The sequence below is a fragment of the Pituophis catenifer genome, unplaced genomic scaffold (genome assembly GCF_029215685.1).
Source record: "Pituophis catenifer annectens isolate HBS135680 unplaced genomic scaffold, rPitCat1.0.hap2 SCAF_2, whole genome shotgun sequence".
Lineage (NCBI taxonomy): Eukaryota > Metazoa > Chordata > Lepidosauria > Squamata > Colubridae > Pituophis > Pituophis catenifer.
The window spans coordinates 70,574,832-70,599,591 of NW_027256882.1; the positions used below are offsets into that span (position 1 = coordinate 70,574,832).

Genomic DNA, 24,760 nt, shown 5'->3' on the forward strand with positions numbered 1-24,760 from the left:
TAAATGTACAATACCAATAGCAGATTCTTCCAACGTAGCACTTACAAGCAAAACACAAGAAGAGTACAGCAGACTAGTTTAAGTTTCAATTTTTTGCAGAGCAGAGAGCTAAGCCACACCCAGGCTCCAAAACTGTTTCAGTTTCCAAATAGCCCTTACTGGCTGACTTAGTTGCTATGCCTATTCATTGGCTGACCTTGTTACCATGTCTTCCAGTCATGAACTATATGCACTGACACACACAACCAGAAAAACCTTCTAGAGGACAATATAGAAAAAACACTACTTCTCCATTGCCACCTGCATTTTTGTAGCATAGATCTGCTAACTCTAGCTGATAATTGTGGCCATAGTCACACCTGTCCAAAGTAATTGTCAAACATGACTGCTTCATTGTGACACTATCAAATAAAACTATTAAAATTGTTTGCCCAAATTTCATTTTGGCAAAGATAGAAATTGCTTCCTTCAAAGTAGTGCTGTTAACTTTTTCATCTGCTAGAGCTAAAATTTATTTTGGCTCTTTTAATTCCCATGGGTTCTCATTTGTAGAATGACTTCAAAATCTGTAATATTATAGCAATGAAAAATAGCAGACACACCCTGAAGCTTCCTAAATTCTTGATCTAATTAATAACCAGTGAAAGTTGTCACAGTTCAAAGGCTTGAATTAGTTTTCCTCCTGGGATTGTGGGTATCCATGAGGGGGCAACAAGGAGCAAAATATAAAACATACGTGAAGATGTATCTTTGATGACAGCACTGCATATGCATCATTCTTTAGGGGTCATCATATAGAGGCGGGAATGACTAGCACATATATGCGAGGGGAACCTTTACCTTTACCTTATAGTTTGCTAAAATCACTACCGGTTGTGAACTTTCTATTGCAGAGATCACAAACTGGGTTCTCACATTGTGTCATATGCTACTGTCATTAGTTTTATGGTGCAGTGGCAAACCAAGGCACTTTGATTATAACTTGTCCTGTAAACTCAGCCCTTTGAGTGAATATTGAAGTCACTAAGAGCAATGTGTGAGAGAACATAGATCAAAATGCACTTGCCTGAATAAGGAAAGCTACTGTAGGATTTATGGATCAATAGGGAACCTGAATGGAAAAATAGTGACTTCATGATGTCCTATAACTAAGATCCTGTAGTTTGTCAGCCCTTCAGAATGTTTTTTTGGACTTCTTGGTTTAGTCTGCAGCCCTGGGATTTTCTGGGATTAAACAAAATTGCTTAGCTCAGCCAGATGCTGCCATCCAGCTGAGCTGTCATGCTAGAAATTGCTACTTTAGAGCTCTTTCCAATATTGACTGGCAGCAAACCAGCAGGTGAGATGACCCAGAAAGACTCTATTTGCAATTTGAGATGCATTGATCTCCACAGATTTCTTTTGTTAGGTGTCTGGTTGGTCTGTCTATTCTACCAATTCGGTCTTCATTTCTTCTCCTCTGCTGCCAGAGGACTTTCCTGGTGGCATTACAGCAAGTGGCCTTTCAAAGTCATCTTGAGATGATTTTGGTGAAAGTTCTTGTGAAGTTCTTCTTACTTTTCTAAAGATCAGGGGCTGATGTTTGCATTGTCTCTTCCTCCTTGTTCTCATCCTCATTAGATTGCTAAGATTTCATAAATAAATAAATAAATCCTACATTTAGAGGAGGTGAGTTGCATATGTGTGCACCTCATAGCTGAAAAAAAATTGGACACATCATAGTAACTTCCATCTATACAGGTGGACAGAGTTGGGTGACATTCCTCTAAATGTCCTTCCTTTCTTTCTACAGATAATTCTAACATATTTATAGTCTTGTGAGTTTTTTACAAGCCTCTGTGTGATTATCCCCTTGCTACATCCTGAATCATTAACTAGCATTTGCTTCCCCTCTTGGTTACAAGCTCAGAAAATATTTAGGGCTCTTGGGAATGAGGGTGTGCTAATATCTCTGTGGGGAGTCCCTCTTTCCCTGCTTGGACTATATCAGAAGAATGCTGGCCTTTCACCTATGTTTTCTGCAGTCCTAATTAGAACTGATTGCTCTGCTGGGCTTCCTTATTCTGCATTCAGAATGTTTTACCATTAAATAAGAGACAGTCAGAAAAAGGAAGGAGGCAGAGAAAGGGGTGCAAGAGAAGTACAAGATAGAGATGCTTTGCAATAATCTTGCAGTAACTGACAGAGGAGTTCTGGGTGGCACCCGAGCTTTCTTTGTATGCACAAGGAAAGTCACTGACATCGGTCTATCTTCCTTTAAATTTGGGAAGAGTCTCCCATGGGTACTAATAGGATCGCTACTCTTTTACCCTGTTGCTTGCGAGTCTGCATGTCACCCCTCCCCACAAAGGAGCACTGGCACTGTTACAAGAATGATATAAGCATATATTTATCCACCCCATACAATTTCTCTGTCAAGACAAATAACTTACGATGCTTCTGCTTTGACTGCAGAAAGGAAGGTAGCAAATTATGGAGTGGAAAGTTTGTGCTGAGTCACAGATTTGAGAGTGAAGTTGCAATGTGCTGTGAAAAGTATTAATGGGAAAAGACTACCCAACATATTCCAATATGTCCTCAATATCCTTGTAATAAAAATGGTTTTCCCGTGGAATGTCATCTTAGCCTCTAGGAAAGAGGGTGTTGTAAGCTGTTTTCACCCAACCAGACCTTCTCTTTTATTGCTCCGATATTCTGTGTGTCTTCTTGTCAGCTCTAAAGCAGGGATTGAAGTGAATCTCTTCCCGCCTCTGCTCTCTTTCTATACAAAAGCAAAGAGATAATAGCAGAGGAACAACAACAGTGGGTTGGAAAATCATTTGTTTTTAGCACTAATTCTGGGTCAGTTTTTCATCCATCTGGCAGTAAAAGAACAAGAACAAGATCAGTTTTATCTGATCAGGATAAAAATCTGTCTGCAGAGAATAGCTTGAGGTAGTGCGGCTGGGCCATGGATGTCCAGTAGACTGAGTGACCACAGGGACCTCATCACGGGAGCGCTACTCTTGTGTCCATATGTTAGGTTGTCTTATATGTGTATGTAAATTGCAGCATTTGTGTAATTACATCACGGTGCATGCAACATTTAGATGACATTCCAGTTGTCTGAAGATGCTGATGGATATTGCAAGTACTTTCTGATAGATATCTTGAATGTTAACTAGAGGCATTGTACCACTGAGATATTGTCTGGTATTACTTCCAATCAAACTTGACAAACAACCTCCACAATGTTGCCTAACACTTTCAAAAGCAATCCCAGTGTTGTAGGGCAATGGATCCGATACGTTGACTGTGCTTTTTGTGAAGATACTTTTCCTTTGTATGTAATGGGCTTTGTGCCACTGTGCCAGGCAGCTTCTTCAAATCCAATTGAAGTCTCCTCACATTGTTTTGACGCACATACCCTGGTTAGACTGATACATTGCACTGCATCTTAGTCTATGGTTTCTCAAATAAGCCAAGATGATTAGATTCACACATTGCACTAAACCATAAATTACAATTTGCAACCTATATTATATATTAAACCAAAATGAAACAAACCATATTAAAGTTTGATGCAACATGTAAACCTACCATTTTCTCTTTTCTAAACTGTCCCATGTCAAACTGTCAAACTATGGCTGAGTTCACACATGGCCATAACTGGAGGAACAAGTGGGGCAAGTGATATTTGAGCATTAATGTGTAACTTTGGGATTTGTATCAATTTTGTGTCACCATTGCTTGCTGCCTAAAAGCAGTCAACAATAACAAATGCTCTGTTCTCAGATTCTGGATAAGAGAAAGAGGAGTCTGGTTATGGTTGTTATCATTGAACTCAAGCAGTCTTTCATTACGTAATAAGAGACTAACCTAGTCTCTTCAATCTCGAAATTTGAGAGGAAAAAATACAGGCAGTTCAAGAAGATCACAAAAAGATGTAGCTAGAGCATAGGCAAGATTCAACCCAAGTTCTATGATATCCTTCCAACTCTTACATTTTAGTGATTCTGGGTAGTTCAGGAGGACAAAGCTAGGTTTATTTCCAGATGGTAGGTACAGGTCAAACAATTACAGATGTATTTTTAGCAATCTGATTAACCAAGTGTGTGTTATGCTTGTAACAGTTTTCAAGTTTTTTTCTAAAATTACCAGTTCTTGAGGAGGTCATTTTACCAGGAATTCATTGACCAGGATTTCTGCATTCTTCTATACTCTGAGCCTTAATGCTTAATGGAGGCAATGGTCTTAAAGTTAAGAACTTGTATTAAGATTAATAACTACAATAGCCAATAATGTGACTCTGTAGGTAACAGAGAATCTCCAGTGCTTTCATCTTCTGATATGTTCTTCAAAAAGAATTTATCCTGGGCAGTGGTGGGTTTCAAAATTTTTTACTACCGGTTCTGTTGGTGTGGCTTGGTGGGCATGGCATGGCTTGGTGGGCGTAGCAGGGGAAGAATCTTCATTTCCTCCCGATCAGCTGGGACTTGGGAGGCAGAGAATAGATGGGGGTGGGGCCAGTCAGAATTTTTACTACCGGTTCTCCGAACTACTCAAAATTTCAGCTACTGGTTCTCCAGAACTGGTCAGAACCCGCTGAAACCCACCTCTGATCCTGGGTAGCAATGACAAAGCAATTTTGTTTGGTTTTAACATAGCGTATTATGTGATTGTATTCAATTGTTATTTAACTGGCAAGTTGATTTGATTGGTTATATGCCATCAAGACATCTCTGACTGCTACATATATTTTCTCCATAATGATGTATTCCTAACCTGATCTTTCAGGACTTCCTATGGTGCACTAGCCACCTCTATAACTAAGTCCCTCCACTTTGCTGCTGGCCATCCTTTCTCTTTCATTCTTCCTTTCCCAGAATTAGAGCTGATAAACCATTGTTTAAAAACCTTATGCTTTAGTGTGATTTGTAAACTTGGTTTTTGCCTGTCTTTTCCTAACAGCAATATATGTCCTGTATGGAAAGGGAGACTCTTGCAGGTGTTTCCAGTAGTTTGTCTTAATTTTCCCAATGGCAGACAAAGAATTATTATTAGTAAATGGCTATTTTTGATCCAGCTCCTTATTTTGAACAGTTTCGGCTAGGTGGATGCTTGGATATGCAAAGGGAAGTCTCTTAGTTTTAAATTGGAGGGAAGAGAAATGGGCTACCATGGAAAGAAACCGTCTTACCCCAGTCTTACTCCTCTCTTCTGGATAAGATGTTTCAACATCATGAAATGCCATAAAGGCTAGAAAAATGCAATGAATTAAGCTGATTATATTCATTTACAGAAAACTCTGGGCTCTTGATACATTTCCTTTCCTTTCCTTTACTGGATTTTTTTTTTTTTTACCTTCCAACTGAACAGAAAAAAATTCAGATAAAAATATCCCTTCATACCTTTTAAAGTGTGTGTTCAATTCCTTCCCTAATTCATGGGACAACCAGATGATGTTGCTATTTTTAATCATCTGTCATCGTGCTTTATTTCCTATTTGTGAATTTTTTTTTTTTTGCCCCCACAGAGATAGTTTCACTTAAACAGAAAGATGCAGGAGAGAAATGTAGTTCTCCAGAGAGTGATGATGGGGACTTTCTATATTTCTTTATTCCTATAAAGCACACAGGTGGAGCAGAATTTACTAGTGGCTTTTTGTTCACTTCCTCAGTCACAAATGTTCTTATGAGCATGTGTCTTGTACAAATGTACCAATATGTACAAAATGCAAATATATTCATTTAACACTCAGATTGTGGGATAATATTTTCTCTGCTCTTCTGTCTTTTTTACCAGTTTCCTTGTCCTGAAAGCATGAGAACAGGGATAGGACTTTCTTATTTTAATGGATTTTATGCAAGATACCCATGATGTTGGTAGTCTTATAAGTATGCGCCATCCAAGCCCAAAAGCAGACAATTGACACGGTTCTTAAGTGAGTTTTGCCCCATTTTACAAGTTTTTTTGCTGTAGCCGTTAAATGAATCCCTGCAGTTGTTCATGAATCTGGCTTCCCGATGGACTTTGATTGTCAGAAGGTTGCAAAAGGCGATTACATGATCCTAGGACACTACAACTACCATAAATACATCCCGGTGGCCAAGCATCCGAATTTTGATCACGTGACTGCAGGGATGCTACAACGGTTGTCAGTGTGAAAAATGGTCATAGATCCCTTTATTCAGTGCTGTTGTAATTTTGAATAGCCACTAAATGAATGATTGTAAATCAAGGACTTCCCGAAAACTGTTTTTTTAATTCCCTGGGTGGTTGTTTCTTTTTTTGCTTTCTTCGATGGTAAATCTAGGAAGCCAGTAATCATTATGAAGTACTAGCAAATTAAACCCTGATTTTTCAGGCTGCTCTTTTGCTCAGCACAAAGCGTTTATGCTTGATGATGCAGAGGGCTTTTCAAAGGAGTTGTGGTGCTCACATAGCATTTCTAGACTCTGACTATAAATCTTGCAGCATTCCTTCTGCAGATTTTAATCAACCTCTGCTGATTCTCTCTTCCCTCAGGCATTTGATAGATTCCTGGGTTGAGCTTTCCCTTGCCCTCAGCTAGTCCGGCTCCTGACATGACTCCAGTCTTAAGCCTCCTGAGTTGATCCATCTGACAGGTGGTTCCTTCAGACAGACCTCCTTTTTGGCTCCACAGCCGGGCTAGTATTTCCTTGGGAGTTTTGTTCTTTGCTCTCTTACTATTTCCTTGCTTGGGAGATACCCTTGCATCTGCCGTCCTCTTAGAACAGGCTCTCCCCCCCTCACAGCTGTTAGCCCGAGGAACAAGCCTCCCTTTCTTTGATATCCATCTTCTTGCCCCCATTGGTGGAATTTTGATTTCCTCTCTATTCCCCAATTCTTATTTTGCAGAGGAAACTGACCTTGTCTGCACCCACTTTCCCAGCTGAATTCTGTGAGCCGTTTCCACAATTGCTAAAGCAGTAATAAAGTTTCCTTGTCAGAATCTTGCTATGACTTCTAAATAGATGAAAGGCAGTTAAGTCACATATGTAACTCCTTTCCCATAGCATCCTTTGTGAGGAATTTGAGCTGTGTGGCTAAATTGTTATTATCAGATTCCACTCCTGGCATACAAAGCACCGTTTTGTGATAGTCCAATTAGATAGTCCAATATACATGCATTTATATTTTGCTTTATTTAATCATACGTGACTCATGCTCCAATTAAGACTCAAGGACTTTTGCTTTTTACAAAAGCAAAGTTTCACAATTATACATATTTTTCTCTGATACCAATCTTTCCCACCTCTTGTAATACCTAGAGATAAATCTATATTTGAATTTGAAATCTGTGCTGAATGTATATACAGTCCTTCCACAATTATTCCCTTTTGTATTTTCATTAATACAATTTTATCTTAGCAAGATACAGTAGTAGTCTGCTTGGTAAATAGGATCATGCATCTTAAGGAGTTTAAACTAGGTAGACAGTTCAGTATTAAATGAGGGTAAATCAACTGCTGAGACCTGATCTCCTGCACTAATGGGATTAGTTTTCCTGCAGGCCAAGTTCATCACAAGCGTCTGGGGCTTAATTCAACTTTAGACCTTTCCATAAGGCAGGCATGGAGAATAAAGAAGGAGTGACAAATAGATCTGAAGTGGTCCCTGGGGATCTGTTTAAATGTAAACAGAGATTCTTGAGGTCAAGCCTGCAATTTGTTCCTTCATGTAATCATGTTTCTAAAGTAGGTTCAGATGCTAATGATCATAATATAATAATTACCGTAATAGAATAAAACCATACAACTTTTCTAAACTTACAGCCAGAAGATTCAGAAGCCCTTTCCTACTACTTCTTGACCTAAAATTGCAATTCTCAATATGCTTGTCAAGAAGTCAACTTTATCAGACTCAACAGAACTATGTTAGGAGTAAAATATATTCAGTGCTTCACTGGAAATAGAACTATATCTAATCTGATATAAATCAAATCTGATTAGAATAGAAAATAGAGAATCACTGTTTTTCCTTCAGTTCAAGACAACTATTCATTCTGCTTCATGCAGTACAGATTGTAAAAGTTGAATTCTGCTGCTAGCTTCTTAGGAACTTAGGTAGAAATTAATATTTAATTGCTGGTTTATTACATTTACTGTATATTCCACCACAATAACTCTTGGTGGTTTGTATTTAAAATGGTAATACTTTAAAAAGAATGGAAAGACTGATAATTCCTTCAAGTCTATTATTTACCATATAAATGTATGCATCAAGGGTCTGAGATTTGTCTTAGGTCTGTGTCCCATATTTGCACATGGCAACTTTTTTTTCTTAATTGTGTATGAATAGTAATAGAATTTATTTTTTTGTGCTTTTGTTCTGCATAACAATGACTCATATTTGCATCTCATGAAACTATGCAATAGAACTGAGTAATAGTGAACCAATATATGTGTCTTCATCAGATGGCAGTTACTGGAGGATGAAAAGCCAAACAGGATTATTCCTGGTTAGTATTTGCATAGGATACTCCCAGAAAACCCAGGGTTGTAGGTTGGCCCTGGAAGTTGAACAAACATTTGGGAAGATGGTAACATCCAGGTATTTTTGTACAACTGTCCAGAAAACTATGCAGATGTCTCTGTGGTGTCCCTAAGACCTGAGCTTAACTCATGTCTTCCAGACTAGATACTAGTATCAGTACTAGGATAATATAAACAAGTAGCTCTGGGGATTGTCCTTCCCATGGCTCAAGTCCAATTATATGGGCATTGTGTAGCCACTTATGGCTGTTTGAGTCCACTGCGCTCCATTTTTACTTGAAGGTCATTGGAAATGGCTATTGGCATTACTGAACTTGAAAAATCAAAGGATCCTAGCTTGCCTTGCCATTATTCAGGCAGATAGGATTAGTGTCTTTGGTTATAGCCAGTATGCTTATGAGCTTGCATGTGTGTTTATAATCCTAGCCCAATGTTTTTATTCCTTGCTTCCAGGGTTTTCTGGATGCTGCTATACTGAGGTGCTAATAATAGCAGAGTGACAGCTGCTATGTGAGGATAAAAACAATCCTAGACACAGTTCTCCCAGCCCCCCCTTTTCTTTTTGTAGCTTCCTTGCAGACCAAGCAAGAGGTGTACTGAAGCAAAATATAATCTGACCTGCAAAGATAGGTTCTATAATCAAGCATATTTGGAAATGTTTTGATCTGAGTGCCTTACTGACTCAACCATGTGCAAATAATACTTGACAAAGTTTGCTATCCCATGGGATGCCCAGAGATGTCTTGGTCGGCTGTTTTATTCTGCAGTGATTTTTCTTTCAGGGTTGCTTGCCTCTGTCATGTTTCTGCTTTCGCAAGCCTTTGCTTTATCTAACCTATTCTCCTTCTGGCTAATTTTGTTTTATTGATCTAAGATGAGATACATGATTGGAGTGGGAGAAGAAGCAGCAGAACATAGAGCAATAAAGGTTTCCAAAAATAATATTGACTCAGTTGTGTAAACTCTCTTCCAGATAAACATTAGATAAATGAACATCTTTTTACTATTCGGGTGTCTAGAATTACTGGACACCTGATTCCTTTATTGATTCTTTTTCTGATTCCACACTGACTACATATACAGCTAAATCTAGTCCAAAGATTGCTCTGGTTACCAATACCCCTGCTGGTTTAATTTTTTTAAAGGAGAATTTATTCAGCAAAACAAAATATAGGGTTTTAAGATATTGGATAACAATGCTGTGTCTAATGAGTCAGGCTGTAATTCCTAGTGTTGCATAGTATACACCATCCATTATCTATCTGACTCAGCCAGCAAAGGGAGTTACATGCATTCTTTATCTATGGAAACTTGGCCTTTCAAGTAGAGGAAAATGCTTTCAAGGGTGGCTCTTTTACAGTGAATTACAGTCCTAAATTAATGAAAGGTCTGTCTGTAGAATATTTGGAAATAGTAATGAATGGTGGACTGTTAACTGACAGTGTAATAATTGAGGATGATCTTGGAAAGAAAATCTGGGTTTTAGAAGTTGCACTGATATAGTGACTAAACATACTGACTTTTCCACCAACATAGGAAAACTGTAATCTCAGAAAAAAGTATAGATTTACAAGAGACAATCTTTGAAATTAAGTCGACAGTGATATGGTTCTTTTAAGAAGCAATGTGACTATGACTTTGATGCTGTTTAATTTTCCATGTTCAATAGGAATTAGAGAGATACAAATATTGTCACAAATGCTTCTGAATGTATGTGGTTACATCTGTGCATACAGCCAGAAACCCATGCAACTATGAGTAGCATTTTAATATTTCTTTGAAACCTTTTGAGGGCAAATAGACATTTCAATGTACACATATACAGGGTTGCCTGAGTTTGTGCATTGTTTAAAGCTCTTCAAATTGATTCCATGGTAGCAATGTATTATTTTTTCTCAGCTGTAAATACAACATAATTTTTCCACTTGAGAATGACTTTTTCCCAGATAGTCTATCCATCATCATTATTGTGCATTTACCTTGGGAACAAAGTAATAATTTTAAAAAAGTTTTCCACAGCCTGATATTTTATAGTTTCTACATACGAGGCTGTTTTTGAGGCCCTACAATGCTTTTTTCTTTTTCTTTCTAGGTTCACACAAGCTAAAACTGGTGTGTGTGTTTTTTTTTTAACAGGTTGCCTATGCATTTGCCTAGCTATGTCAGAAGATTCTGGTACTGAAGGTCTGAGCTCAACTTCTTTGGCAGACTTCATAAAATTGTCCCACTTTAAGTCTCTGGATTCCAGTGAACAGACCAACCTAGAATTATCGGAGTCCGATTTTGGTCCTGGTGCCCTGCAAGTCTCACCTGGTTCAGGCTTTTTCAGTGAGGAAAAGGAAGACTCCAAGGTCCTCCAGTCACAGTATTTATGGGAAGAAGGTGGAGACAGCAATGATTCCAGTGTGTACATGGGGCCAGCAGCAGGTAACCATCTTTTCACTATTTTCTTCTAAGTTTTGTTAGACTTTTTTGTTGTTTAAAAAAAAGTGGGGCTCGGTTTTTCAAAGAGCTTTTCCAAATCATATATTTTTAGAGGGAAATTAATTATAAATTTCAGGTGGGAGGTTTTCAGCCTTATCATCATGGTGCAAAAGATTACGGTATTGAAATAATGGTATGGTAGTAATAATAATGATATTGGAAGCCTCTGAGGAGTAAGTAGAGTCACCTGAGTTGCATTCCCCAACTTTCTCTTAGAAAAGATCATCCCACATGGTAACCAAATCTGTTTCAGTGCCATTTTCAGCTCTAAATTCTGATGGAAATGAATCTAAACCTCCATTTCATTTAAGAATGCTTGGGGTTGATCAGTTTTCAAGTGGGACACTGTCTAGGAAAGTTATTTTAGGTACAGTTTTGTAGTTATTATGTAAATCTTCTGGGTATAATTATGGTTTTCTCAGGAGTGGTCTCATTATGAATTATTTTACTGGGTTTGAGAGCGTTCCTTCTTGTAAAGAGGAATTTATAATTAAATCCAGCTGACCTTCTTACTCATTGTAATAAATCCTTAGGAGCAAGTGTTGAACAGATGCCTATGCATATCATCAAACCTTATAGAATAAAATTCATTCAAAAGAATACAAGCAAAGTGTTCTCTGCACAGAACAACTGACCTGATAAAGCTGCAGAATCTAAGTAATTATAGATGCTTAGAATGTTTTTTCCCCTCCAAATTTTGTACAAACACGGCATAGTGATCTACTGAGGATTCTGCTAAATCACCTGTTTGACTTGACTCCAAGAAATCTAAACCTCTTGGAAAAACTATGCTAATTTAGGATGACACAATGAAAAAGATGAACTGTGCCGGGTTTTTTTTTTCCTCCACTGTCAGCCCTGAATTGGCTTGATAATGAACTTTTGCTAGGATTAAATTACTTCCACCTGTGTTTCAGGCAGCACCCATCTTTCTTCATTGGTATCAATTTGAATAATTATCAGAAAGTTGGATGTTCTCTGCAAAGTAGGCACAGGAGCCATCACGTTGGCCCTTTCTGCATTTAAAATGATCTGTATTTCTTCTCCCTAAGCCTATTCGACAGACCCTGTCAATAGTTCCATCTTACTCTATAGAGAAAAATCACTTATGCAAGTTTAAAACTAAAGAGCAAAAACCAAAAAGTATAGGCAGCTATTCATGTCAGGCGGGTAAGAAGTTGGGAAAGATCTGTGTTTGTCCTGTGAAATCCTAAACTATTTTAACCAGGCCAGTTTTGGCCTGTATGTTGAAATCTCCCAGAACCAGCATTTAGGGATCTTCAGCTGTAGAGTATTGCCATCAGTTCAGGTAGGAAGACTCATGAATAACAAATTGAGCAAGACACTTTTAGAATCCCAAACAAGTTGTCCTGAGTGCTTATTATGGGCTACAAGTGGAGAGAAAATGAATTCCTGTACACTGCAACAATTCTCTCTCCCCAACCTCTTGATGTGTTTCAATGCCAAATTGAGTGTATCGCATTTTCAGTCCATACTAATAGATATAATAAAGTTATCTGCATGGGAAAAGGTAAATCAGCTTATAATACGCAGCCCATTGTTTGGAATAAAGAATGCTTTGGAAAAAATTGGCAACCAGGAAACAAATTTTAAAAACCTTTGATACAAAGAAGACAATAGTGATATAACCACAGTGTCATGATGATGCTTTGTAGGAAATGAATGCATGAATGAAACATAGCAGTTTGTATATCAAATGCCAAGCAATATAAATAATCTTAATGTGAAAAGAATTTGGGTGCTAGAGGTTTTGAAAGAACATGGGATAATTTTTCTTGCATCAGTCCAAGGACCATCTTCTCCAGCATTTACTATGCACAATGCCCAACTAGATGATTCTGTTCATAAGCAGGAGATGGAGATGTAATTCTTTTCCACCACTGTGGCCCTGGATGCTATTCCCAACTCAAAGGTAACAATGCATTTTCAGAATTAATGGCCCTTGACAGACGTCTCCTTTGTCAATTCATTTAATCCTCTTTTAAAGCCATCATCATATTTTTTGACAATAAATTGCACACGTTAATGGTGAAAGCTCTCACTGAGGACAAAAGAGTTACTTAAAGAAAGTAAAGCTGTGAAAGCTATTTCATTATCATTGACATTCGAAGGGAGAGGCATTATTGCTTGTATATTAATTAAATTAAGTGGGCATTTATAACTTTTCTAAACATTCTGATGATTAATCAAGGGACTGAGCAAATTGTCTCTAGGTTCACTTACCTTGACTTGAGCATAGTCCTGAGTGAAATTACTTGGAAAAAATGTATCTTGTTCAATGAAGTTAACAATGAGCAGCCTTCAAGCCCTTTTAAAAAGTTCTTTTGCAAAAAGTAAAGTAATATATTCAAATTTTGCCCAGCAATATTTACACATCATACTTTAGAAGACAAATCCTTATGCAGCCAATGAATCCTTAAATGCTTCTTTAAGGACTACAAGATTACACATTCAATTAATTTAATCTAGTAATCTCATTTAATCTATTAATTGAGTAAACAAAATAAAATAACCAGGATAAATTAATTGATATTAAGTAGATCTTGAAAAGTAATCTTTCTTTTTTCATTCGCAGAAAGAATCATTTGTATCAACTAATACTCTTCTGACTATATTATTAAATATATATTTCCTTATAATCAGACTCCAAGGTAACTGGAGTCCAGTTATATTTCTTTATTTATAGCATTATGCTCCAAAGATAGCTGCAGTTTGAAGAAGATATTTGCTTTCTTTTTGCCTGATTTTTCCCTTTTGGCTTTAATGTATTTATGTAAAAATAATCAATAGCACGAGATGCATGGTACTATTCTTGGGCTTCTAAGAGTAGGATATTCTTCTTTCTAAAAGATCCTTGACTGAAATCTCCAGCCAGTCTTGCATCTTGGAAGGCTGGTAAGTAACACAGGATACCACTGACATAGCAGTCAATGTTCCGACTGATGGACACAACCAAAACAAGCATGCACAAGACCTTCCAATCTCTGAATGCAAAATTTTATTGAGTACTTCATTTCGGCACTGCTGAAGGCAAAACCAGCTCTATCTAATTCCTGTGCAAACCCACATAATGACAGTATAGATTTCTCCCTCCCCTCTATTAGTCCAGGTCACATTATCCAATGGAGTGTCATTATATTGTTATGAGAAAAAGTCTCTGGTCTTGGCGAACACCTGCCAGAATGTCCTTGGCTCTCACAGCTCATCTTCTTGAAGTCTGGAGCCTGAATTTCATCTCACCCTTCCCTCCCCCTCCCCACTTGGTTCTTTGGCAAGCTGAGAAGCGATAATGGTTGTGTGCGTGCTTCAAACTTGACAGTAGCTTTTCAATTTCAGTTTTTCTAATATACTGTATTTTTTTTAACTGCCATATGTCTTTTTTCCTTGGAATCTATTGCTGCTTCAGAATTTAGTAGAAACTTTTAAAAAATATATTTCACCTTTTCCAATGTTTCCTTTATTCACAGAAACCACTTCTCTCTTCTTCTGGTTCTCCAGGGATCGGGAGAGTAGAAAACTAAAGTCAAGATGCCTTTAATGCCCACATGATTGACCCTCCCTTTCTTTTTACATGCAACACACATAAAAAAGGCACAGTGTTTCTGTCTTATAGCTCAACCACCAGTATAACTTTTCTGCTCCTCCCCCAGGGACCTCTGCTATTTCTCAATATAATTTGTAATCTCTTTTGCAAGAATAGAGGTAACAATAAGCTATGAATTTTAGCTTAATAAAGGAAATTGTGAACAATACTGTGCAGGTGTACTTTCCCCATTTCTTCCCACTTATCCTTCCCTTTACCTAAGCAGAAAAAAGAGGCTTGGTGGAAGAGTTTAGAGTAATGTTCAAATATGAGATGATATAAGCTGTAGAAATTGAATGAATAAATAATATATATAAACAAACACTGTGTTTCCCAGAAAATATGATCTATTCAGAAAGTAAGTCCTAGCTTGATTTTTACACATGCACCCAATATAAGCCCTATGCCCAAAATAAGCCCTAATTAAGACCCCGCCCACTCCAGGGTGCATGGTAAAAATTGAGCTAGGATGGAGATGGGGGGGTGGGTGGAGCTGCCCTACTACTTACCTTCGGATAGTTGCAGCCAGGCCTCACACACCTGAAGGCCTCTCTAACTGATAACAGAGCTTTGGATCGATCTGGAGCTCTGTTGTCGGCTACAGAGGCCTTCAGGAAAGCCTTGCTGGCTGCAGAAGAAATGGCCCAAGGTGTGCAAGGCCTGGCTGCAACTATATGAAGCCAAAGAAGTTCCTGAAGGCCTCTGACAGCGAAAAGGAGTGTGTGACACGCACAAATGAGGTCAGTGGACGACATTCCCTCCCCCCCCCCCGAACATTATACTTGGTGCCTTTTTTGGTGGCAAAAAATTTTAAGACAGGTTCTTATTTTCTGGGAAACATGGTACATACATATATACGTACCAGTTTCATAGCCACCATGCAGCATTAGCTGCCAGGCTTCCCACTGAGCTATGAATAAATTACAAATCTCTGGATAAATATTAATTCAGGTTTTGGTTATACTTGGCAGAGAATTTCCGAATATGACTTGGCAAGTGTAGGATTTTTATTGCAAGAAGAATGAAGCTCTAAAAAGAGTTGACTGCCTACTGCAGTGCAAAGCAGTCAGTCTTTATATATCTATGCCCATATGTTTAAACTCTTAAATTTCTTTCTCCTAATTTTCCATGTTAAAGGATACTTGGCTGTAGTAGTACTGGTCCTTCATAGACTAGAAGTCACTGATTCCTACTTCACCGTTGGCCGTTAGAAAAGAGCTGAAACAGCAATATGATCCTAATTTGTTTTTATGTCTGAATTTTGTTATGCTTTCTGGCTACTTTATCTTTGTTTGATTATTTTACCAGCTTGCACAAAAGGAAGAACAAAATGGTAATAAAATGGCTGCCTTTATATACATAACAATTCATTCATAATGTTGTTCAAAAGTCAGAATGTTAGTTTAATGTTATGATGTACCGTATTTTTCAGAGTATAAGATGCACTTTTCCACCCACCTAAAAGAGGCTGAAAATATATACTCCGAATGTAGCTTTTTCGAAGCTTTTTTCAGCCCTAACAAGGCGCTAGCAAGTGAAGTGATCTTCCATGCTTTGCTTGCTCCCTCCGACTCTCAGCTGTGCTTTAAAAGCTTTTTTTCAGCCCTAACAAGTTGCTAGCAAGTGAAGCGATCTCTGTGCTTTGCCTGCTCCCTCCGACTCGCAGCTGTGCTTTAGAAGCTTTTTAAAATTCCCAAGCAGAGGATAAAAAGCGTGCTCAAAACCAGCAAACTAATGTGCTGAAGGTGATCAGACTAAGGATGCTAGCCAGATGAATACCTGGTAGGCAGATTTTTTATTCCTATTTTCCTCCCCAAAAACTAAGCTGTGTTTTATACTCCGGTGTGTCTTATACTCCAAAAAATATGGTAATTGTGACCTATGATGTTAAGCAGGCACATTTGAGATGCCCATTGAGTGCGTCGGACAGGGGTGAGCCTATTCAAGGTTTCCTTAAAATTTATCAGATTATCCTGCCGAATCGTGACCTGATTTTCAGGCCAGGCAACATGAGAAGGTGATCTTCTGTCTTGCTGTCCTCCCTGCTGCCTTCTTTGCTTTCATTTCATCTTAGTTGGTACCTGTCCAGCCTGATTCTAGTCTGGCACTAGAAAGTGATATGTGTTCAAATGAAAGCAATACATCTATGAAGATTTCAGTCTGGGAGAATTGAATCCCCACGGGTATTCAGTAGTCATAGACTTACGACCACAGTTGAACCCAAAATTTATGTTGCTGAGTGAGGCAGTTGTTAAGTAAATTTTTCCCCGTTTTATGACCTTCCTTGCCACAGTTAAGTGAATCACTACAATTGTTAAGCTAGTAACACAGTTGTTAAGTGAATCTGGCTTCCCCATTGCCTTTGCTTGTCAGAAGGTCTTAAATGGTAGAGCCTTGGGACATTGCAACGGTCATAAATATGAACCACTTGCCAAGCATCTGAATTTCTATCACATGGCTTATGGGGATGCTACAATGGCATAAGTGTGAAAAACAGTCATAAGTCACTTTTTTCAGTGTCATTATAACTTCGAATGGTCACTAAAAGAACTGTTGTAAGTTGAGGAATATATATATATATATATATATATATATATATATATATATATATATATATATATATGTAGGTCTTTGGTTATTCGGGTCTTCTCCCACGTAAAATTGGAAGTGTCTTGGCGACGTTTCGACGAAGTCTCATTCGTCATCTTCAGGCTGGTGTTCTCGGCTTCGTGCTTCCAAAGACCTACATACAAACACCCGCGAAAACCTGAGAAAACATATATATATATATATATATATATATATATATATATATATATATGATATAGGAACCACATTGGGGTGAGTTGGGGGGGTAAGAATGTGCAGGTTATGCAACCATCACCTTCCCTAAAAAGCTTCTAATGTATTGCAGTCATGCATGTTTGAACACCTCTAAATGTTCTGTGCCTGTTTTTCCTTCAATAAACTCAGCTATCTGCTTCCTATTAGAAATATAAGTTGCTGCATATACTACATGCCTGTGTTGGCTTTAGAAATAGTCAATACAAAAATCATAGCACTGTAGCAAAGCTGTAGGGTTAGTAGTTGCATCACACCCTCCTCACTCTTGTCTAGGTTTACACATCCCATTAAAGTATTGGCAAGCAACCTGGTGGCCTCCGATTGTTTAGACTAACATTCCTACAGTCTTTTTCCATGGACCACTCTACAGAGACAATGGAAGTTGAAGTCCAACATAAACGACTAGATGCATAAAGTGAGCAAAAAAAAAAATGATTTGTTTGGGCTGATGCCTTTAAGAACCTAAACACTCTTTAAAACCAGGACACTAGAGTAAACTGAACACCCATAATTAAAGCATAGTATGAACCTAGCTGTCTCCATTGAAAGCACCTTGGGCAAAAATTGCTTGCAAGTTGATAGATGCAGAAATAAACATTAAACAACCAACTTGATTAGACACTTTCTGATGGAAGAAAAGGAGTGTTCTTTGGTCTCAGGTAGCCGAGGGAGCCATCATTAAACCGGAGCAAATATTTTCTTAATGGTTTTCATTTAGAAATTCATGGGGAGGAGAAAGGATATGTATTGGTGTTCTGAGAAACCAACAATCTGCAATTTGTTCAACTGTGACAGTATAAATTAAACAGGAAATTATACATGAAACTGATCAGATGTGGGGAAAAGAAAGTATGTTCCTTTTTAGACTTATTCATAAACTTTCAAACCATGATTTGGAAGAGGAGAAACACTTTATCTGAGTTAACTCTATTTCTCAGTGACATTTCACTTTCTTAATTAATGCATCTTATTGAATTATTCAACAGATTTCTTTTTAAATATTTATTAGAAACCCGCTGCTTATCATTTTACAGTGAATGAAAAGTGGTTCTAAATGAGAAACTTCAACTGGGCTTTTGTAAGCACATAACTTATGTGCTATTATTACAGTAATCAATTCATGGCTTCCAGCACACCAGACATATGAGTAGCTTTTCATTGTCCTGGGAGGAGGTTGGATGAAAAATAAATTAGATTATTTAAAATAAATGTTTTTGTGTGTGTTAACCCTAGACTAAAACTAATATTCTATCTAGGTCAATAAAGTTTAAGAAGTGGTTTGCAGTAACCTAGAACTGGGGCTAAAGGGGTTATACAAATTTGAAATAAGAGAATACTGACAAAAAAAAATACAAATTAAAAACATAAAAAGGTTCTTTATAAAAATGCATATAGTCATCAAATGTGCCTGTTTTGTGATGCTGTTGGTTAATGGGGGCTGGGGGTGGCTTCAAGTGAGGTCCTGGAAGTCAAGTCTTAGATATACTATTAGTCAATGATGAAAAAGACTCAGCTTCACTTCCCTAGTATATATCCAAATGAAATTCTCATGCAAAATAAAAATGGGACATTGAGGAAGAGACAAACTAAGTTTTCTGGCTTGTGTACTGGGATAGATTGTTATAAACAAATCGGATGCGGGAAAGCATATCTTTGCTTTGTCTGGCAAAACCCTGCACTCTTCCCCGTATTCCCAGTCTCAAGGTCTTCTCGTCTCTCAGGTATAAGCTTTTGCAACCAACTGGGTATTTTGCCTTTTGCTGAGTCACCCGTTGAAAGGACAGATGTGTCATCAAGCCTTGAATTTCAAAACTCATATGTGAAAGCAGGCTGTCTTGTGTAACTGAGGTGTGTATTGAATTCACTGACAGGAAAATTTAAATGTTTCCATTGGGGTTGTAGAATGCTTCCAAATACTGGATACTTCTGCTGGTGAATATTTCCATTGTGTTAGACCTAAGTGAAAACGGGACATTTAGTCCTTGGTAGGAAAATTATCTTGCTTTCTGCTATGAATCAAGGCTGTGCTGGACTAAAGATAAGAAAGCTAAGAGAAGCAGAGGCTGCATGTAAAAGTGTATTTGTCTGGAACACTGCAATAATTCCACTATGATGGTTGCACGAATACTGATCGAAACCATAGGAATTAGTAATTCCGTAAGTATAATGGCAATCTTAGTGAGGCAGGCTCTTTACTTTCCTAGAGGCAAGGCCAGATGATTCCTGGGCCTAGTCCCAACTTATCAATGGGGTATTGAAATTGAGTACAGGTAGTCCTCAATTTATAGCCACAGTTAAGCCCAAAATTTCCATTACTAAGCAAGACCGCTGTTAAGTGGTCCCATTTTGCGCCCATTTTGCAACCTTTCTTGCTGCAGTTGTTAAGTGAAACACTGCAGTAACATGGTTGTTAAGTGAATTGGCTTCTCCATCAACTTTGCTTGTTAGAAGATCACAAAAGGTGATCCCATGAGCCCAGGAGACTGCAACCCAGTCATAAATACAAGTCAGTTGCCTAGTTTCTGAATTTTGATGCTGTAACTGTTCTAAGTGTGAAAAACTCATATGTCACTTTTTTCAATACCATTGTAATTTCCAATGGTCACTAAATAAATGGTTGTAAGTCGAGGACTACTTCTGTTAAATTCAGCATTTAATTTACATTAAATTGAATGTGAAATTAAATTAAGTAGTTTCTGGTCTAATTAATTTCACTTCAAAGGAAGCATTTAATTGTACAGGTAGTCCTTGACTTATGGCCACAATTGGGGGGGGGGTCACAATTTCCATTGCTAAGCAAAACAGTTGTTAAGTGAGTTACGCCTGATTTTATGACCTTTTGCCACAGCTGCTAAGTGAATCACTGCAATCATTAAATAAATCAGTTTGCTTGTCAGAAACTGGCTGAGGAGGTCAGAAATGATAAGTACATGACTCCTGGATGTTGCAACCATCGTAAATACATGCCAGTTGCAAAATTTGATCATATAACTATGGGGATCCTGCAAAGGTTGCAAGTGCAATGGTCGTAAATTGCTTTTTAAAGTGCCATTGTAATTTTGAATGATCACTAAACAAATGGTTGTAAATTGAGGACTACCTGTATTCTTATATCTGAATGACAAAATAACAGAAAACTGATCTCCCTCATAGACCAACTATGACAGATTCAGCTGTTAGAAGTTATGCTAATGTTTGATCTGTGCCTGATCCTGGACTTTAAAAAAATCAGAAAGAGCCAAGAGGAAAGAGTTGCATAGGTCCATGCAGATCAGAGTGTGCACCAGTGTGTATTTCTCCTCCTCTGAGCCTTTTGAGTCTTAACCTATTCAGGAAAATACCGAGAGAGAACTAAAGAGCTGCAGGAATTTATACTCAGAATTTATACTCGGTTCCCATCCTTTTGCATATGCAATACATACCTCACTTTTTATTACTCTGTAATTCCTTAATTTAGGGTAGAATCGGGGCAACTGGATGGACCTGAGCATTTACTAGCCGGATGCCCTTCCTGATGCCATGTGGAGTTCACAGCAGATATTTTTTTCTTACCTATACTCCTTAAAATCATTTTGTGAAGAAGCAATAGGCTACTTTTTATAAGAAGTATTTAATTAATGTTATGACATTACCTCTAGCTTTGCAACTATGTTTTAAGCATAGATTGACATTAAGTGCACATCTTTTAATCTCATCTTCAGCTACAGCTCAGTGAAATTAAACACTATGGAAAGACAACACCTAAGAAGCTTAACATCAAGTGGTCCACTGCCCAGCTGCTACTAGTGTGCTCAGAGTTTGTTTGTTTATCTAGACTTAAACACACAGTAACTTTTAAAAGAACTCTTTCTCATTTTTTTTTCATACAATCATGAACCAAGTGCTACTCCAAGGTGAAAGATTTAAGTAAATGTTACCATTCCTAAGAGGATACTTACTGTATTTCATTACACTGTTCATGTAGCAAAACCTGCACTAGGACCTCCTAATTACTCATTGCTATAAGAGATATTGTCACTTAAAACTAGAATATGAGCACTAACATCCTGGCTGGATTCTCTATCTAATACTTACATTCCCTTTTCCTTAATTCCATTCTCTCATCTCCTTTCAAGACCGTGTTATATGAGAATTCTCTACAGGAGTATGAAATAACTATTTTCTGCATTGCCACATCACAAAATACAGCACAAGTATTTTTTTTTCTATCAGGGTATTGATCATGGGACTGTTTCACACATTATGCTAAAAAGGCTGTGCAACAAACTTAAATGAAACCTGAATTCTGAGGGTAATTTAGCACAGAATAATATTTGCATAAGACAGAACAAAAGGCAATGTATTGTACATACAAGAGGGGGGAAGCAAGATGATTTACAAGGATAGAAAAATATGAATAACTATAATGAATGGTGCTTGTATAAACTAGTTGTATTTCTCTTTATATTCTGTGGCTTACTATTTCTCATTTTTGTGATCTGCGTATTGTTGCTTATCCCAAAATAGAATATTTTACAGATCCTGTCAAGCTTCAAAAAACATCTTGCCGTTGCCACTATTATCGCCTCTCAGCTTGCCAATTAACTATGGTGGGGAGGGAGCGGGAGATAGAACATGGGCCAGACATTGAGATGTCGGTATGAGAACCAAGGACATTTCGGCAGGTATTTACAAAACCCAGAAACACTTTCCCACAACAATATCCAGAGACAGTATTAGACAATGTGACCTGAGCTAATTGGGGTGTGTGTGTGGAAGAATCTGAACTTTACCTATGGGGCTTAGCCAGTGGTGGGTTCCTCCCGGTTCGGCCCGGTTCAGCCGAGCCGGTAGCAGTGACGCTATTATGTCACCAAACCGGTTCTCTTTCTTCGGGAGCTGGGTTCTCCCGCCCGCCCCCGCGTTATTCCTACCTTATATTTCTTTTTTTTTTTTTTTTTGCCCAGCTGAAAGGTGCAGCAGAGCAGATTGCCGCACCTCAGCTGGGCAGATTCACAACGCGCTTGCGCAAAGCACAAGAGGCGATTGTGTGCGAAGCGCATGCACAAAGAGAACCGGTAGTAAAGCTGGTTAGAACCCACCACTGGGCTTAGTGTGGGAAAGATCTAGATCTGGTTTTGCCTTCAAACGTGCTGAAGTGATGTACTCAATAAAGTTTTGCATGGACCGTCTTGGTGGTACTTGCTTTGGTTGGGTTCATCAGTTGGAACCTTGACAGATACTGTATTATCCTTGATATAGGTATATCTGTATGCAAAGAAGCTAGCTCTAATTTACATAGAGGTTATGCTGACACATTGCTTGTTGCAGCATAAATATGCTTTATTAACTATTTTTGAGAGAAGTATCCTCATGGTATTAGTAGCATCTCATTCCTAATCTAGAGTTGTCCTTAATGGTTTTGGTTTGGGAGATCAGTTTTCCTTCTTCTCTTAAGAGAAGTCTTGCCTTCCAGACAATCTAGAAATGAGTCTGAGGATGAAGGATCTGGGCATAGTAACTTGTTCAGTTATCAGCTTGGCAAGTCTGGTGGCGAAATGCTCTACCTATCTAGTTGCTGGGCACTGTGCCTCCATAGTCATTTGGGCTTTGGCTGCAAGAAAGACTGGACACCTGGTTTTTCTCTCTTTGAACTAGAATAACAACTCCCAAGAGACTGATAGACATGGCAGCTAAGTCAGATAGACACTCTTTAATTTAGTTTAATCATATCTGCATCCTCTTTATAAGATCTTCATTCCTGCTTAATGTGCTTCCATGACCTTCTATGGGAGATCAAATAGTTAAGGATTATCAGGAGTTGTGATGCCATCAGGAATCATTGTTTGAGATGGGCTGCCATATACCAAATAAACAACATTTGGTATTACGTATAATACTTCCCCCCCCCCTTATATTCAGTGAAGTTGCATAATAATGTCCTGGAATTATTAGCTTTGATTTCCAAGATGTGACTTCAACATTGTGGCATCAGTTCAGTGATATTTATTTATTTATTTATTTATTTATTATTTAAATTTGTATACCGCCCTTCTCCCGAAGGACTCAGGGAGATAACAGGGAGATAAATAATGAGAATGTTGTTGAGAACAAAAATGAAATCCAGTGTCCCACTGTTCTGTAGCATTGTTCATTGATTCTAATGTTTTATTTTGTTAACTGGGCTAGGGAGAGATTCTACCACCCTCCACATTATACATTCCTATCAGTTTTGAATCCTCCCCCAATGGATTCAAAGATTTGCTCTTCTTCCTTTGTGTCTCTTGGAAGAGAAACACTTACTACGTATGAGAACAATATACAGATATGAAAATCAAGAGGATGTACTTTTAAGTTTTAGTTTTAGTCATCTCTCCATATGAGATACCTTCACTCTTGAGAACATGAATACATTAATCTGAGAGGTGGAAAATGGGCTCTGCAGGCTGTTACCTCTGCCCATGGGGTAACCTGAGATTATACCTATCTGCTATGTGAACACTACATCATTATCAGTTGCACATCAAGAATCAGGCATGCAGAGTTGGTGTAAAATAAAGAAATTCCCTTCTATACCAAATACTCAGGTATTCACTGTACCTGCAATCTTTAAAACACAGTACTGGTACTATTGTTACATGCTTTCTTAGAAAATATACTTTAGTACTCAAATGAATGGGTAAGTGACATTAGGCCTATTAGGGAAAATTGTTCCCTAATGGCATGACTCTTTTTTTGCAGGCTGTATACAATTATTGTGATTCATAGACTGGGTTCACATCTCACATTGAACCGAGATGTGGTTTGCTTATTTTCCACCCTGTGTGTGTGAATCCAACCACTGTGATTAAAATAGATGTAAAATAGAGCCTATGCTTCAGTAAATTGTGTAAATGCAGGCAGTTTTTATTTAATCCATAAACCGTTATTAAACAAAACATAGGTTAGCAGAATGAGCAAATCCAGCCTTTAAATAATATGATCAGTATGCTTTGTATTATAAGCAGAGAATGCTTTGCCCTATCCTAGCAAGTATATGAGAGAGGATAAAATATTACAGCAAGGGTGTGTGCCTAGTGTGGATTAAATAAAATGTGCATGCGCACATCACTTGGAAAGGTTTAATTTGTGAATAGTGTCTAGCGCTGTAGATCAAAAGAGGCATTTTAGAAAATTGACTAAGATGAAATTGCATAGGGAAGGCTTGCCAGAAAGAGCTGGGGGGAAATTGCTGAAGTATTTTGAGAGGCAGAAAGAGAAACTGAGGTTAAGTAGAACACAGGACAAAATAACATGTTAGGTATCTTGATCTTTTCCTTAGAAATAAATGGAGCAGGGGATGTTCCAATTT

The 24,760-nt window shown here is 38.0% G+C and overlaps 1 protein-coding gene across 1 annotated transcript in view; it reads left to right on the forward strand.

Annotated features, from left to right (window-relative positions):
* Positions 1-24,760, forward strand: part of PODXL2 (podocalyxin like 2) — a 51,368-nt gene that overhangs the window by 9,701 nt on the left and 16,907 nt on the right. The window contains exons 2-3 of the mRNA XM_070934361.1: positions 8,421-8,464; positions 10,635-10,925. Coding sequence (XP_070790462.1) covers positions 8,421-8,464; positions 10,635-10,925 — 335 coding nt within the window. The remainder of the gene's footprint in view (positions 1-8,420; positions 8,465-10,634; positions 10,926-24,760) is intronic.